General features: G+C 41.6%; 1 protein-coding gene across 1 annotated transcript in view; it reads left to right on the top strand.

Annotated features, from left to right (window-relative positions):
* Positions 1-15,237, top strand: part of ESR2 (estrogen receptor 2) — a 62,748-nt gene extending 47,511 nt beyond the window's left edge. The window contains exons 8-9 of the mRNA XM_072838890.1: positions 12,931-13,111; positions 14,915-15,237. Of these exons, the coding sequence (XP_072694991.1) occupies positions 12,931-13,111; positions 14,915-15,101 (368 nt within the window). The 3' untranslated portion in view covers positions 15,102-15,237. The remainder of the gene's footprint in view (positions 1-12,930; positions 13,112-14,914) is intronic.
* The last annotated feature ends 2,645 nt before the right edge of the window (positions 15,238-17,882 follow it).

Genomic DNA, 17,882 nt, shown 5'->3' with positions numbered 1-17,882 from the left:
AGGAACAAAGACGAGGATGACAGCAAATTTCTGTTCTGATGGAAGTCAAGGAGACAAGGGAATGGAATCTTTAAAGTACTTTAAGAAAGAACCGTGAGGAATTCTTTACACAATGAAAATGTCTTTCAAAAATGAAGGCAAAATATAAATATTTTCAGATATACAAAAACTGAAAGAATTCACCACTAGCAGACCTATACTGTAAGAAACATTAATGGAAGTTTTTCAAGTAGGAGGAAAATGAGATTGGATGGAGACATGGATCTGCACAAAGGAATAAAGAGGACCTACAAATGGTAACAATGTGGATAAATATGAATGAATAAAAATGAATTTTTTCTTATTTAAAACTAAAGGGTAATCTAATGTTTAAAGCAAAAATAATATATCGCGGTTTTATGTAGAAGTAAAACATATGACAAGACCACAAAGGCTGGGAGAGGACAAATGGAAGTATTTTATCCTTATTTTGTACCTGAAGTGCTATGTATTACTTGAAGATACACTGCAATAAGTTAAATATGTATATCATAAAGCCAAGTGCATCCAATAAAATAACAGAGTTAAAATACCAAGAAAGAAGATAAAATGGGATCATAAAAAATAATACAAAAGTTAACAAAGAAAAAAGGAAAAATAAAGCAAGGTATAGATAGGACAAATAGAAAATACATAACAAGATGGTACATTTAAACTCAATCCCATCAATAATTATATTAAATGTAAGTGTGGTGAATACCTCAATTAAAAGGAAAAGATTGAATGAACAGGATGCAATTATTTGCTGCTGTCAAGAAACCCAGTTAAATATAAAGATATAAATAAATTAATGGTAAAAGAATAGAAAAAAAGGTATCATGCTAAGACTAATCGAAATAAAGCCGGGGAGGCTATATTATTAGAAAATGTAAATTTAGGGATCCCGGGGTGGCGCAGCGGTTTGGCGCCTGCCTTTGGCCCAGGGCGTGATCTGGAATCCCACGTAGGGCTCCCGGTGCATGGAGCCTGCTTCTCCCTCTGCCTGTGTCTCTGCCCCTCTCTCTCTCTCTCTCTCTCTCTCTCTCTCTCTCTGTGTGACTATCATAAATAAATAAAAATTAAAAAAAATAAATAAATGACCTTGTCTAAAAAAAAAAAAGTAAATTTAAAAGATACCTAAGTTATTTATTTAGGTAATCTCCACACCCAGTGTGAGGCTTGAACTCAAGACCATGAGATCTAAAGCCGCATGCCCTACCGACTGAGGCAGGTGCCCCAGAAAATGCAAATTTTAGAGCAAAGAGTATTTCTAGGGATTAAAGAAGTTTCTTTCATAAAAATAAGTGGGTAAATTTGTCAAGAAAGCATAAAAATCCTAAAACAAGTCTGAATACATTAAAAAGGATTTGTGTCATACAAAATATTTTCTTTGGGATGTCTGAGTAGCTCAGCAGTTGAGCTTCTGCCTTTGGCTCAGGGCATGATCCAGGATCCAGGATCGAGTCCCACATGGGGCTCCTTACAACGAGCCTGCTTCTCCTTCTGCCTATGTCTCTGCCTCTCTCTCTGTGTCTCTCATAAATAAATACAATCTTTAAAACAACAAAACAAAATATTTTCTTTGATACAGTGGAATTAAATTAGAAACCAATAACAAAAAGACCTTGGAAATTTCCCAAACATTTGGAAACCAGATAATGTACATCTTTATAACCGATGGATCACAGAGAAAAATCAAAAGCAATATTAAAAAAATTTTGAACTAACTTAAAATGGAAGCACATTATAGCAAAATTTGTGACTTATAACTAAAGCAGTAGTTTGAGGGAAATTTATAGTACTCAAGGCCCATATTAAAATAAAAGCAAGGTCTGAAATTAATGACCTTAGCTTCCAACCTTAAAAAAAACTAGGAAAGGAAGAGCAAATGAAACTCCAAGTAAGCAGAAGAAGAAAAGAAATGGTGAAGATTCAAGTGGAAATCACTGGAACAGAAAAAAGGAAAACAATAAAAATCAAGGAAACCAAAAGCTGATTTTTTGAGAGCAATAACATTGATAAGCCTCTAGGCAGACTGGTCAGAATAAATGAAAGAAGGCACAAATTACCAATATCAGGAGTGAGGGAGGTTACATTACTATTCTGCATATATTAAAAAGAATAATGAGGTCATATTACGAATGACTATGCCAGTACATTTGAATACTTAGATGAAATGGAAAATTTCCTTAAAAGACGCAAATTATTGAAGTTAACTCAAGAAATTTGAAGATCCTGAATAGCCATATATTTATTATGGAAATTGAGTTTGCAGTTAAAAACCTTACCATGAAGAAAACTCCAGGCTCAGAGAATTCCCAGATGGCTTTTCTGGGAGAATGCTACCATTTGATGGGATGGATCATGTTGATCGTTTTGTGAATATCGAACCACCTCGCATCCCGGGAATAAATCCCCTTTGATATTGTGAGTGAGTTTTTAAATATATTATTGGACTCAGTTTGCTGGTATTTTGTTGAGGATTTTTGCATTTATGTTCATCTGAGATATTGGCCTACAGTTCTGTTTTTTTGTAGAGTCTTTACGTGGTTTTGGTATCAGGGTAATGCTTATAGAATGAATTTGGAAGTTTTCTCCCTCTTCTATTTTCTTGGAATAGTTTGAGAAGCATAGATATCAAATCTTTTGGTATTAAATGTTTGGTAAAATTTGGCTGTGAAGCTGTCTGGTCCTCGACTTTTGGGTTTTGGGAGTTTCTGAATTATTCAATTTCATTGCTGATAGTCAGTCTTCAAATTTTCCATTTTTTCTTCAGTTTTGGTAGATCATATGTTTCTAGGAATTGATCCATTTCTTCCAGGTTATCTAATTTATTGGCATGTAATTTTTCATAATATTCTCTTACAATGTTTGTATTTCTGTGATGTTAGTTATTCTCTTTCATTTGTGATTTTGGTTATTTAAGTCCTCTCTCTCTCTTTTTTTGATGAGTCTGCCTAGAGATTTATCAGTTTTGTTGTTTTTTCAAAGAATCAGCTCCTGGTTTCATTGATTTGATCTATTTGTTTTGTTCTTAGTTTCTATCATTTATTTCTGCTCTAATCTTGATTTCCATCCTGCTGATTTTGGGCTATGTTTGTTGTTTTTTTCCTAGTTCCTTTAGGTGTGAGGTTAGGTTGTTTCTTTGAGTTTTTTCTTGTTTCTTGAGGTATGCCTGTATTGCTATAAATTTTCCATTTAGAATTGTTTTTGCTGCATCCCAAAGATTTTTTTTTAATTTTTATTTATTTATGATAGTCACACACACAGAGAGAGAAGCAGAGACATAGGCAGAGGGAGAAGCAGGCTCCATGCACCGGGAGCCCGACGTGGGATTCGATCCTGGGTCTCCAGGATCACGCCCTGGGCCAAAGGCAGGCGCTAAACCACTGCGCCACCCAGGGGTCCCTGCATCCCAAAGATTTTGGATCATTGTGGGTTCATTTTCATGTGTATCCATGTACTTTTTTTAAAAAAGATTTTATTTATTTGACAGAGAGATTGAACACAAGCAAGGGGAGTGACAGGCAAAGGGAGAGGGAGAAGCAGGCTCCTCACTGAGCAGGAAGCCTGATGCAGGGCTCTATCCTAGGACCCTGGGAATGTGACCTGAGCTGAAGGCAGGCACTTCATTGGCTGAACCACCCAGAGGTGCCTTCTTTGATTTTATGGTTGATGCATTCATTGCTTAGTAGCATATTATTTAACCTCCATGACATTTACATATACTTTTGCAAAAAATCGAGGAGCAGAGAATACCTTCTAATTCATTCTATGAGGCCAGCATTACCCTGATATGAAATCCAGATCAGTATATTGGAAGAAAAGAAGACAACAGACCAATATCTCTCATGCACAAAGATGCTAAATTTTGTAATAGATTTTTTGCATCTCTAAAAAAGTTAGCAAATATAATCCAAAGAATATATTATGAACAAGTGGAATTTTTCCAGGCATAGAAGATTTCTTTAGCATTTTAAAATCACTGCAAAGACACAAATGTAGTGATCTGAAGGGGCACTGCACCCCAATGTTTATGGTAGCAATATCCACATAGCCAAACTATGGAAAGAGCCCAGATGTACAATGATAGATGGGTGGATAAAGAAGATATGAGATATATATATATATATTTTTTTTCACATACACACAATGGGCACACACACACACACACAATGGAATACTACTCAGCCATCAAAAAGAGAGAAATCTTGCCATTTTCAATGACATGGTTGGAATTAGAGGATATTATGCTAAGCTAAATAAGTCAATCAGAGAAAGACAATTATTTGATCTCACTTGTATATGGAATTTAAGAAACAAAACAGAGGATCATAGGGGAAGGGAGGAAAAAAATAAGACAAAATCAGAGAGGGAGACAAACCACAAGAGACTCTTAATTATAAGAAATAAACTAAAGATTGCTGGGGGGAGGAGAATCGGGGGATGGGGTAACTGGGTGATGAACGTTAAGGAGGTCGTGTGACGTAATTAGCACTGTGTGTTATATAAGACTGATGAACCTCTACCTCTGAAACCAATAATACATTATATGTTAATTAATTGAATTTAAATAAAATTGAAAATATATTAAAAAGATAACTCATTTGAAAATCAAGCAACATAATTCATATTAACAGAATAATAATGAAAAAAAAATTTTATCTCAATACATGCCAAGAAAGCATTTGACAAAACCTTACACTCCTTCCTGCCAAGAACTCTAAACAAACTATAAATACAGGGAAACTCCTTCAGCCTAATAAAGGATATTTATTAAAAACCTACAGCAAATACTATACTTAATAAGGAACAAGGCAAGTATATTCATTCTCATTAATTCTATTCAACATTTTACCAGAAGTTCTGCCCTATAAGTTCTGCCAATAAGGCAAGACAAGAGAGAACAGACATCTAGATTAAAAGGTAGAAGTAAAACTCTATTTTAAAACATGCTAATTGATGTAGATAATCCCAAGGAGTCTACAAAAAATGAGTTTAGTAAGGTTGTAGGATAAATGGTCAATGTGTAAAAGTCAATTGTATTCCTATATGGTAGCAATGAACAAATGATAATTGAAATTAATATCAGTACTATTTACAATAACATTAAAACTTATAAAACTTAAAAAAACTTATAAAACTTAATGATAAATTTGACAAAAGGTGTGAGACTGAAAACTCAAAACATTGCTGAGAGAAATTAAAGAAATTCTAAATAAATGGAGAGATATGTTAATGAGCTAGAAGTTTTGGTATTGTTAAGATGTAAGTCCTCCCTCAAAATGACATTCAGATTTAATTTGATCCCACTCATAAAAACTCTCAGGCTTTTTTGAGTAGAAATCGACAAACAGATCCTTAAATTCATAGGAAATATAATGAACCTAGAACAGTCAAAACAACTTTGAAAAAAAACGAAATTGGAGGACTTATACTACTGGACTTCAAGATTTAGTTGAAAACCATAGTAATAAAAAAAAACATGGATTGACATATAGATCACTGAAACAGGATAGAGTCCAGAAATATACAACAAGCAATTTTTAACAAAGTGTCAAGTTAGTGGGGAAAGAATGATCTTTTCAGTCAATGGTGCTTGAGCTAAAATGGCAAATGATTGAATGGATGTATGGACAAAGAAGATATAGGGATGGCAAGTAATTACATGAAATGATGCTAAAATTATTCATCAGAGAAATCTAAATTAAAACACAATGATAAACCACTCCAGTAGATTGGCTAAAATTAAAAAGACTGATCATATTAAGGGTTTAGGAGAATGTGGAATGAGAACACTCATACGCTACTGGGGTGGGGGGCAGAGATATAAAGTGGTACTACTTAATTTTTTTTTTTTTTGGTGCAACTACTTGGAAAACCTGATTAACATTTTCTTAAAGAGTTAAGCATATACCTACCAGGTGACCCATTAATTCTACTTTTTGGTATTTACTGAAGAGAGATGAAGGCATATGTTCATATAAAAACTTGTACAAAAAAATAAAAAAAATAAAAACTTGTACACAAATATTCATAGTAACTCTATTTGTAATAGCCCCAAACTGGTAACAACCCAAATGATCACCAACCGGTGAGAGGACAAACGAATATCCATAGAGCAGAATACTGCTTAGCCATAAAAAGCATTGAACTACTGATAGATATGTGTAACATGAATCTTAAAATAATGGTACTGAATGAAAGAAAACAAAAAAGCATACATACTATAAGATCTAATTTATATAAAATTTTGGAAAAAGCAAACTTCTCTAGTAGTAACAGATTTGTAGTTGTCAGGGGATGGGATGGGGGTCAGAAGAGATGGAGGGATAGATTACTAAGGGAAATGAGGGAACTTCGGGGTGATGAATGTGTTCATTATCTTGATTGCAGTTATGGTTTTACTGGTGTGTGTGTGTGTGTGTACACAAATACAAATCAAAATGAATCAAATCATACACATTAAATATGTGCAGATTATTGTAAGTTATACATTGACAAATCTGCAGATAATATAATGAATACAAAATAGAAAAAGAAAGATGAAGAGAACAAGGATTGCAGCATGAGTGGAAAAGACATACTGCCCAGCAGGAACCATACCCAGCACAGGGTGGAGGCTTTAGAGCAGGTTTCTTAAAGTCAAAAGGCTGTGGATGTTCTCTGTCTCATATCATGAGAGTGGAGTCTCTGAGGCTGCTACTTGCTATTAGCTTCTCTAGCTCTGCTAGTCAAGTGTTGGGCTATCAGATGCAGTTCCCGCAGTAGGTTGGCTTCGTTTTCCTGTGTAAGTGATGAGCTCAGGTTGAGATTATGTCATCTTTTAGGTCTGCACTGGTATCAACATGTTAGGTGGCCAGGCCAGGCTTTGTTAGTAGTTATATGTATGTATGTGTGTAGAACTTTTTTTTTTTTTTTTTTTTACAGCCATGACAGTGTTTTTAACAGAACTATGAGGCATAATTAATATACAATAAATTGTTCCTGTTTAAAGCATATAATTTTATGCCTTAGACATATATATTATAAATATATATATAATATATGTATATAAAAGATTTTGTTTTATTCATGAGAGACACAGAGAGAGAGGTAGAGACATAGGCAGAGGGAGAAGCAGGCTCCCTGTGGGGAGAGCCTGATGCAAGACTTGATCCCAGGACCCCGGGATCATGACCCGGAGCCAAAGGCAGACACTCAACCACTGAGCCACCCAGGTGCCCTGCCTTTGGACATTTATATATATTGCCCCTGAAAGCATCACCACAATCCAGATAGTGAACATATCTGTCACACTCAAAAGTTTCCTTGTGCCTCTTTGTAATTTCCACCTTCTTCACTTCCTCCTCGTCCAATCCCGTGCAACCTCCAATATAATTTCTGTCACTGTAAATTAGTTTGCATTTTATAAAATTTTACATAAATGTAATTTAGGGTGACCAACCATTTAGATTTGCTTGGAACTGAGGTGTTTTCTAGGATGCAGAATCCTCATCATTCTAACAGGTGTGTGATGGTATATTGTGGTTTATTGGTGTTTTCCTAATGACTAATGAGGTGCATTTTTTCATATGCTTGTTTGTGATCTGTATATCTTCTTTGGGGAAGTATTTGTTGAAATAGCCCACTTTTAATGGGATATTGTTTTTTTTTATTGAGGTACAGTTGACCTACAATATTTCAGGTGTACGTAGTTATGTTTTATTTTTTTATTTTATTTATTTTTTGAAAGATTTTATTTATTTATTCATGATAGACACACAGAGAGAGAGAGAGGCAGAGACACAGGCAGAGGGAGAAGCAGGCTCCATGCAGGGAGCCCGATGCGGGACTTGATCCCAGGACTCCAGGATCGCGCCCTGGACCAAAGGCAGGCGCCAAACCGCTGAGCCACCCAGGGATCCCCTAGTTATGTTTTAAAGAGCTGCAAACTTCTGGGTTACTTATCTCTTCTAATAGTGCATATAATATGGAATGAATATTCACTTTATTATCCAATTAAATTTCAATTCAGTAAATATTTATTTAGTTTCTGGTACATGCTAGTGACTTCTAAATAGTAAAAGTGTCAAAGTGAACTAGATACATGCTTTTGGTCTAGAGTAGGGATATACACTGAAATAGCCAATCAGGTCTGGTCCTTGCTAGGCTTGAGTAACTGAAGAACATCATCCTTGCTATAGGGAGAGATAGGGAAAAGACATCACCATTTTAATTTCTCTCTCAGGACTTTCTCTCTTCCACCACACATATGGGGGGGTTTTTGGAATTACTTTATTATATTCAGCCTTCAAGGGGGCTCCTAAAACTCAGAGATGACAGAAAACATTGCATTTGACAACCTGTTACAGTGTTTGCTAACGTGTTTTAGAACCCAGAGGTGTTATACAAGCGTTGTAGTTAACAGCATATCCAAATTAAGAGTAGTGGAACCGGCCATCTTGTCACCCAGAAATCTGAAGAAACTGAGTAAGTCGTCCGTTGGATAGAATTAAAGGGTACCAAATCTAGGATATAGAGTGGGGTCAATCTGCAGATAGTCTTTAAAAAATATTTAAAATTAGGAATAGGTCTATTTATCAGAATAATTTTAAGGGTTAAAAAGGATCAAACTTTTCAATGAAACAAATAGAGATGTAGAACCAGGTGATCCTCTTTGATAGTAAGATGATTAACACATCAATTCAAGCCCTGGTTCACTCTGAGTTTTCGGGAGAGTTCTCGTGAAGTGGGTGGGTGGAAGGCAGAGGCACAGAAGGACACACAAGGATACCGAAGAGGCAAGACAGGTCCTTCTTTGTTGATTGAGAACGTGGACACAAAGCATTGTGAATGTCAGCCTGCTGGTTTCATATCATGGGCACTTCTCACACGCCAGCCTGTTCTCTTGGTGCTGGAATAGGTGGTGGTGATAAAGGATGGGTTATTGCTAGATGTCCCTTTCCTTAAAACAAATAAGCAGGGAAGCCTGGGTGGCTCAGTGGTTTAGCACCTGCCTTCAGCCCAGGGTGTGATCCAGGTGTCCTGGGATCGAGTTCCACATCGGGCTCCCTGCATGGAGCCTGCTTCTCCCTCTGTCTGTGTCTCTGCCTCTCTGCATTTCTCATGAGTCAATAAATAAAATCTTAAAAAACAAATCAAATAAGTGACTACTACATATGCCTCCTAAAGCCTGACGTTTTTCCTTTGGTTAGTATTCTGAGATTTTTGCTAAGCACTTCAGCTTTTCTGATTTATTTCTCTTCAGTATATCTTTATCCTTTGAGCATAGGATGTAGCAGATCTTTGGGGGTTGCCCCCCACCTCGGCCACCTGCTGCTCAGAATGTCATCAGGTGGGTTAGTGAGAGGAACACACAGCTGCTCCTAGGTGATAAAGAGGAGAGGAGAGTATGTCTTTGTTTTTGTTTTACTTTCTTGGTATGCGTGAGGCATGGTGCCAAGATCTTGCCTTTTATGCTCTATTTCTTTAGTGTCATGAAAAGCAATTTAATTTTGTTCTAAAATGAATCCTAACTGATGCTTTTACTTTTGGCCGGTAGAAGAGATTATTTTTTGTTTCCTGTGTGTCCGGGCAGTGAGCATCCTAGAGGCAGGAATTTGTGTCCTGTCGCCTGCCTCTGCCGGAGCCTGCCACTTAGCAATCACTCTGTAAACATGTGTTTGTTGACCTCAAGTGTGTGTGAATGCCCAAAGTGCAGGCATGGCACTGCTGACCAAAGAGGCAGCAAAATGGGTATTTTTCAGCCCGACCCCTTCCTGGGATGATTTTATAGAAGTTAATCTTCTTGCAAATAAAAGCATTTCCCATATCTAAAACTGATAGAGCCCATCTAAAACTTCAGTGATTCCTGTCCCCAAACTCCTTGTTAGTGATTAACAATGATAGTCCTGGGGCAGCCCCGGTGGCCCGGCGGTTTAGCGTCGCCTTCAGCCCAGGGCGTGATTCCGCAGACCTGGGATCGAGTCCCAAGTTGGGCTCCCTGCATGGAGCCTGCTTCTCCCTCTGCCTGTGTCTCTGCCTCTCTCTCTCTCTCTCTCTCCCCGTCTCTCATGAATAAATAAATAAAATCTTAAAAACAAACAAAACAACAATGATGGTCCTGTACGGAGTTGTGCTGTCCCCACAGCCCATATAAGACCCAGGGCTTCTCCGGGGCAATGACTACTCATTTATGAAGAGGAATTCACACACTATATGATTCACCCATTAAATTATACAATTCAGGGCAGCCCAAGTGGCTCAGTGGTTTGGCACCTGCCTTTGGCCCAGGGCGTGATCCTGGAGACTTGGGATCGAGTCCCACATCAGGCTCCATGCATGGAGCCTGCTTCTCCCTCTGCCTGTGTCTCTGCCTCTCTCTCTCTGTGTCTCTCTCATGAATGAATAAATAAAATCTTTAAAAAGAATAAAGTATACAATTCAGTGGATTTTTGTGTATTCATAAACTTATGTACCTATTATCACAACCAATTTTAGAACATTTTCATCATCTCAAAAGAAAGCCTGAACTCATTAGCCATCACTACCTAATTTTTGTCTCACCCTTACTCCTAGGCAGGACTAGTCTACTTTCTATCTCTGTAGATTTGCCTATCCTGGATGGGTGCAATAAATGAATTCATGAAAAATGTGGTCCTTTGTAACTAGCTTCTTTCACTTAGCATCAGGTTTTCAAGGCTCATCCATGTGGTATGAATCAGTATTTTGTTCTTTTTTATGGCGGAGTAATATTCCACTGTATGGCTATACCACATTTTGTTTATCCATTTATTAATGGACATGTGGTTTATTTTTTTATTTTTATTTTTTTGGACATGTGGTTTATTTCCACTTTTAGGCTATCTTGAGTAGTGTTGCTATGAGCATTTGTATATTAGCTGAGAACTTAGTTTTATATTTTCACTTTGTCACTTTGGACTGACACAAGTACTGGTACACAGTTTTAATCCCATTTAGACTCCAAAAACATATTTATGAAGTAGAAATCCATGGGGCACACATGACGTAGCAGAATAGACTGAAGAATAGTTAAAGCACTTTTTAATGGAGCTGGGGTCAATTTTAGGGGACGTGCGGGACACCTCGGTGGCTCAGCGATTGAGCGTCTGCCTTTGGCTCAGGTCATGATCCTGGAGTCCCGGGATCGAGTCTCACATCAGGCTTCCTGCATGGAGCCTGCTTCTCCCTCTGCCTATGTCTCTGCCTCTGTTTCTCATGAATAAATAATAAATGTCTCTGAGGGTGGGAGGATGGCCATGGGGTGTGTACGAGGAAATCCAGGATGTGGGACAACATGGTGCCATCTGCTGGGAGTGCCCTGGGCACCGTCAGAGCTCCAGAGGAGGACCCAAGGTAGACTTAGGGTGGTATGGTAAATGGTAGGGAAGTCAGGGAAGCTTCCAGAAGGAAGTTTACAACCAGGCTGGGATCTAAAGGAAAAGTGGATGTAGATAAGCAAGAGAAGAGAGGGTGGAGAGGAGGAAAAGGGGGAAAGAGAGTTCTTAAATGGAAAGTTCAGTATGTTCTGTGCGTCACCTGCTCTGGAGTTAAAAGTAGGGCTCAAGGTGAGGTGTGGTGGGAAATGAGGACGAAAAGAGCAGAGGGAGGCCTGGTACCTTTGAGAGCTGCACCAGATGGTTTGGACTCTGGCCCAAGAGCTGGGAAGGGAGCCATATGAGGAGGTCTGCTTTTCGGAGGGAGGCTAAGAGGGGCACCTTGGGCCAAGGGTGGGGCGTATTTCCCCTGCAGTGGGAGAGCAGGTTACCTGCTATGGGTTTCAGTGGGAGTTTTGAGGATGTAGGAAGACCCAGGAAGAGTCACTGTGGAGAACGAGGTGAGCAGGTGAGTTAGAGAAGCAGCTGTGGGCTATTGTGAGGTGAGTATTTTAAGTCTGCATCATCATTGTGGAAGGACATGCCCCCCAGGGATGTGGTAAAGCATTACACTTGCATAATTGTGGTTCAACATGTCCCTTGCCTCAGCGGAACTGTATTGAACTGAGTTACCTTCATTGAACTGCAGATGCCAATAAAAATAGAGAACAAAATTGCCCAAATTCAGTGGAAGATGGTGTGCTGGTCCTCATGATCATTATAGCCCACAGCTGGCTGCTCCCCTGATGATGTCACATAGGTGCCATTTATTCTTACTTTGAAAGGGAAAGCCTAGTAGAGAAGCTGATTATTTCCCTGCCTCCAGGAATGGAGGAGTCAGGGTTGGTGGTGGGGGCACGAAGATTTACCTGAGCTGTTATGCAAATATTGGGAGGCCACAGTATCTCAGATCCTGGAGTCAGAGGGGAATTAGACACAGGGCAGAATAAGGGAAGCAATCTACTTCATGAGATGGTTTGGGGAATCTGGGGAGACATGTGCCTGCAAGCTTTGCTCAATGAGGAGCTGGGCTGGAAGAGCTGGGAAACTGGTCTGGGCTCAGAGCTAGAGGTGGGCTTCCGGCCCTGGCAAGGTGCCGCCAGAGGAGTGATGCCACGGGCCTGGACCGTGGGCCCGCCCTGGCTGTCTGCATGTGGCACACAAGAGGGGTGGCAGGGGGCGGGGGGCTGCCTGGCAGTGGTCACTAGTTTAGGGTTGTTAGACTCCCCTTAGATGAGGGGCCCTCCTGGGGGCGAAGAGTAGAATCAATCTCACTTTTCCACCGTGTCTGCCTCTGTATTGGTTGCTGCAGCTGAGAAACACTATGCAATGGTTTCAGGCCCTTAGACAGTCTTCCCGCTGGGAAGGGCCACGGCGGTGGGCCAGGTGGCGTCCTGAGACACCGTCAGCCCCACGTTCAGCCAGGCTGCGCAGGACCCCAGGGGCCGGTGACTGCAGCGCACAGGCGCATCGGGGCGCCCCGGCGAGCCCCGGCCTTCGCTCAGCGCCGCGGGGGGGCTGTCGCCCTGCCCAGGTATGTACCCTCTGGCTGCCGCGGCGCAGGAGGCGGAGAGCAGCCGGAAGCTGAGCCACTTGCTCAACGCGGTGACCGACGCGCTGGTCTGGGTGATCGCCAAGAGCGGGATTCCGTCCCAGCAGCAGCCCGTGCGCCTGGCCAACCTCCTGATGCTCCTCTCGCACGTGAGACACGCCAGGTACGTCCCCGCGGGCCGCTCGGCCGCCTGGGCGCGCGCCCTGCCAAGGCTGAGGAGCGCGGGGAGAGTGTGCGCGCTTGAGAGCGAGAAGGTAGAGCGTTGACCTCTAAGGAGAAGCAGCCCCTCCAGAGGGAGGGCCGCTGGGCCTGGCAGGGGACCTGGGCGTCCCGCATCTGGGTTTTAGTTGCTGGGGTTTGGGCTCGGCTATGGAATTCTAAAGTTTCTCCCCAAATGTGAAATGCCGCCCCTGCTTATACCACCACTCAGGTCATTTTTCATCTTTTCTTTTCTTTTTTTTTTTTTTTGAGAGAGAGAGAGCGCGAGCGCGCACACGTGTGCACACGTGCGTGAGCGGGAGGGCGAGGGAGAGGCAGACTCCCCACTGTGGGGCTCTCCATTCCGGGCCTGATCATGACCTGAGCGGAAGGCAGATGCTTAACCGCCGGAGGCCCCAGGCGCCCCTCTGAGGTCGTTGACTTGAGGAAGCCAAACCCAGCTCCTCGAGATCAACTCCTGAGGTTAGCGATCTGGGGAAGCACACAAAGCCTTCCCTGGGAGTGGTTCTTTTCTTGTCTTAGCATCAGGACATTAAGAATGAGACCTGAGAGAACCGGCGAGGCCCGCAGGGTTGGGAGGACAGGACCGTGAGTAGAGTGTATTCAGGGAACGTCCATCGTGTGTGCTGAGGAAAGGGGGCCAGTGCACCGTGATGGTTCTGTGTCGGCAGGTGTTTGATGGTTTCTAGGATGAGGGCGGCCCTGCCCTGGGGCTGGCAGAGGGGAGATGGGGATGGAAGGTAATTGCTACCTGAGGAGGAGGAAAGTCTAGAGGCTGTGGGGAAGGACAGTATTCACCTCAAGAATTATAACAAAGGAGGAAATGAAAACAGCCTCTGCCTTGGTTCCTCCTGAATAATTATTGACACATGACCATTTGCAGAACAGATACAGTCCACTCTCATTAGTCACAGATTCTGTATTTGCAAATTTGACCACCTTTAAAAAATTATTTGTAACCCCTGAAGCCACATTCAGTGGCATTTTTGTTGTCCTTCAAGGACATGCTCAGGGTGGCAAAAAATTGGGGTTGCCCACACTTATATTCCCAACTGAGGTCAAACAAGGTGTGTTCTTATTTGAGCTCTCATACTCTAATGCCCTTTGCATGGTCTAGTTAGTGCCATGTTTTTGCTCTTTTTCTTGGCGATTTCACTGTCTATAAATGGCCCCCAAGCATAGTGCTGAAGCACTGTCAGTGTTTCTGAGTGCAAGAAGGCTCTGATGTGCCTTATGGAGAAGATATGCATGTTACATCAGCTTGGTTCATGCATGAGCTGTAGTAGCACAAATGTTAGTTTAACTGTGAGTTAAATGTTAATGAAGCAGCAGTTTACTTTAAAAAAGGTGTCTTTAAACAAAAACACAGGTATGCCAAAGTCATGTATTAATTAGATGATGAAAATGTTGTGCCCAGAGCCTCTCAGGAACCAAACCCTGCATTTCCCCCAGAAGCAGAGTATTTGCTAATTCAGTGTTGGCAGCAACCATACAGAACGTAACTACTGTGCACAATGAGAATTAACTGCAGTTTGTGCCAGGTGCTGTCAGGCCACTATGGGTGGGTGGTGGGACACTAAGGTCCTTGCCCTTAAGTGTAGATGATTGAAAGACATAAGAACACTAGAACAAATGGTGGGGGGAACTTAGGGGGTAGAGGGTGGACTGGCTCTGTTGGGGAGAGTTGGGAAAAAGTTTTGATGGCTACCTCATGGGAAGGAACCTTGGCATCTTTTTGTCTCCACAGTAACAAGGGCATGGAACACCTGCTCAACATGAAGTGCAAAAACGTGGTCCCAGTCTACGACCTGCTGCTGGAGATGCTGAACGCGCACACACTCCGCGGGCACAAGTCCTCAGTCACTGGGTCCGAGTGCAGCCCAGCAGAGGAGAGTGAGAGCAAGGAGGGCTCCCAGAAGACCACATCTCAGTGATGCCCAGTCTGAAGCAAACAGGCCTTAGAGGAGGCCAAAGGCTGACGTGTGAACCACGGTGCGAACCATGAGCTCCGTCCGGAAGTGGGGAGCCTTCGTCATCTTTCCCATGCGTGCTGCCTCATGTGGTTATGGCAGGTGCAGTTGTGTCATGTCCTTCACCTGGCCTCCCCTCTTCTTAGGAGTCAGGGTGAGAAAGCCAGTGTTCTGTGGTAGCAGGGGGCATGTTTGAAGGCAGACTTTACATCTTGCTTGGCCTCATAGGATCTCAGTGTGGTCCCTTTTTTACTTTCCATCTCCGTCCCACCGCTCTGGAAAACATCTGAAAGGTTTTGGAATGAATGGTGGAGATCTGATATGGAAGGTCTGTAATGTGGAGAAGGGAGAGGATGGGGCATTTATAGGAAGTGGACTAACCTTTACTGTGTCACCTAGCCTGCCCTTACGTAGACCTTTGTTTGCTCTCTTCACGGCCACTTGATTGTAGGATTGCAGACCATGACAACGAACTGGTTCCACACACCTACCTCACAGGCCTGTGAGGATTAAAGTCATGTATTGCTCTTACTGTTGAAGGCCAGAGGGACTGTGACCTGAGAGCCAGTGGACAGGCTGGGAAGTGAGCCATGTCCTTCCTCCAGACCTTGCTGCCATCTCCATAGAGGTTCATTCCTCTTGATTTGCGTTCATAGAACCTGCTATTTATTTGGGGTGCATTTAGGTTTATGATCACTTTTATGGAGGATTGTGGAGATTTAAATCTCTTTGCCCCTGGAATTGGCGTTCCTTACAACTCTCTTGTTCCAAAGGGCCCAGTGTGTGCTGGAGAAAGACCTAGCATGTGCAGGAATGGGTTTCTCCTGTGGGTTTGGGTCACGACCACATTGCTTCCTTTGGGGTAGCCACAACCACCATCATTAGCCATCCACAGACAGGGACGTGTCAGGCCGTGTGTGCAAAGTTCAGGACCAGACTATGTAGATTGGTGAGCATCTCACTTGAATAAGACCTGGCTTGTGAGCTCTACTTTTAAAAAAAAATATTTAGGGATAATTATTTATAGCAAGAAAGAATTCTTTTACACCCTAGGGCTCTTTTAAACTATTTTCTTAGCAGAACATTTATATGGCGAGCTGGGTGAAATAGAAACTTCACAGAAGACTATTAGTTCCTCTTCCAAGTGGAACATAAATAGGACAAGATGATAAAGCACCTCTGGAATTACAATTTTAACTCAGTTTTTAAAAATTGAAATCTTCAGGAACATAGTGAATGCATAAAATGAGTTACATCCCTACCTTGGCAGTGAGCAGTGAAATAATCATGTTTGATTTTTGTGATGCTGTTTTAAAAAATTACCTTGTGGTAGGAGATTAAACTCATTCTCTTTTTGAAAATGGGTTTACTTTGGGTAGCACATTCTGTATTTACTAAATCCTTAGGAAGATTAAATTCGATGTTATAAAGGTTGGTTTCTGCTAGGGAGTCCTTGAATAAATCTTAATTTGGATAATGGTGCAGTTTTACTAAAAGTTGAGCACAGCTGCTTCTGAAACACTTGGACCAGACCTAGAGAGCACACCATTGTCTGTATTCTGACATGGTTTGAAATTATTCCTTGTGGCTCAGTGCTGTCGTCTAGGTGAGATTCAGGGCGGAACATATGAGTTGTATTTTACAGGAGCCAGTGTCATCCAGAAGGTCAATTTTCTTTCTTTCTGGCCAGCCTAGAATTACCCCCCACTCCCCACTCCCCACCAAACAGAAGATACGAGGTAGGAGAATAGGAAATGGGAGGCAGAGGAGGCAGTCTTAAACAATTATTTGTCGAATTGTTAAGTTCTCTTAATTGTACTTACAAAAGAGACTACCACATTAAAACAAAAACAAAAACAAAACAAAAAACAGAATAAGGTCCAAGCCACTGCCACAGTAGCACATAGTGACATTTTTTTAGGTTGGATTTTGATGCTCAAGGTAGAAACCAGACTGATCTCAGGTGTCGAAGCACCTTTCCATGCCAAATTCTGTGCTTCTCCAGACTGGTGTGTGTGCTTTGAAGTCTCCTAGTGCCCACCGTGCATTTCCTAACTATTCCTGCATGCTTCTTGAGGCTGCTTGCTTCCCTGCATTTGGATCTGGCCCATGAGGGGGCTGTAATACTTTTGGTAATTTCTTCTTTGCTCAGAATACCATAGGGGTGTGCTGGGGATAGAGGTTAGACCAGCTTAGGGGGCCTCCTTGGTGCAAAGTTGTCTCTTAAAATTGGGCCATGTAGGCAGTTGAGATAATGTGGTCTACAGTTGAAAGTTATCCTTTGTATTGTTTTGAATATTCTAGGGCCCTTTCCCCCTTGCAGAAAGGAGTGTTCTTTAAATTGTTTTTAAAAATTTAAATTCAATTTGCCAACATATACTATAACACCCAGTGCTCGTTCCATCAAGTGTCCTCCTTAGTGCCCGTCACCCAGTTATCCCATCCCCCCACCCACCTCCTCCCCTTCTGCAACCCTTTTTGTTTCCCACAGTTAGGTGTCTCTCATGGTTTGTCGCAGATGATAGGAATGTTTTGAATCTCTGTGCCCATCTGTTCCAAACACGTCCACTAAAGCTGACACCAGTGTGTTGTCAGTCTGCTGTCTTTATATCAATATCCATTTTAAAGATGAATCATTTCTCCTTAACAGTGCTTTCTTTTAAATGTCTTTTTTGGGGGTATCCATACCCCATTCAAAATGATCTTTGGACAACCTAAAATTCTGCCCTAGTGAAGCAAGGATTT

This window comes from Canis lupus, chromosome 9 (assembly GCF_048164855.1).
Source record: "Canis lupus baileyi chromosome 9, mCanLup2.hap1, whole genome shotgun sequence".
NCBI lineage: Eukaryota > Metazoa > Chordata > Mammalia > Carnivora > Canidae > Canis > Canis lupus.
Note: the sequence above shows the minus strand (reverse complement) of the source record. Positions and strands in the feature narration are given on the sequence as shown.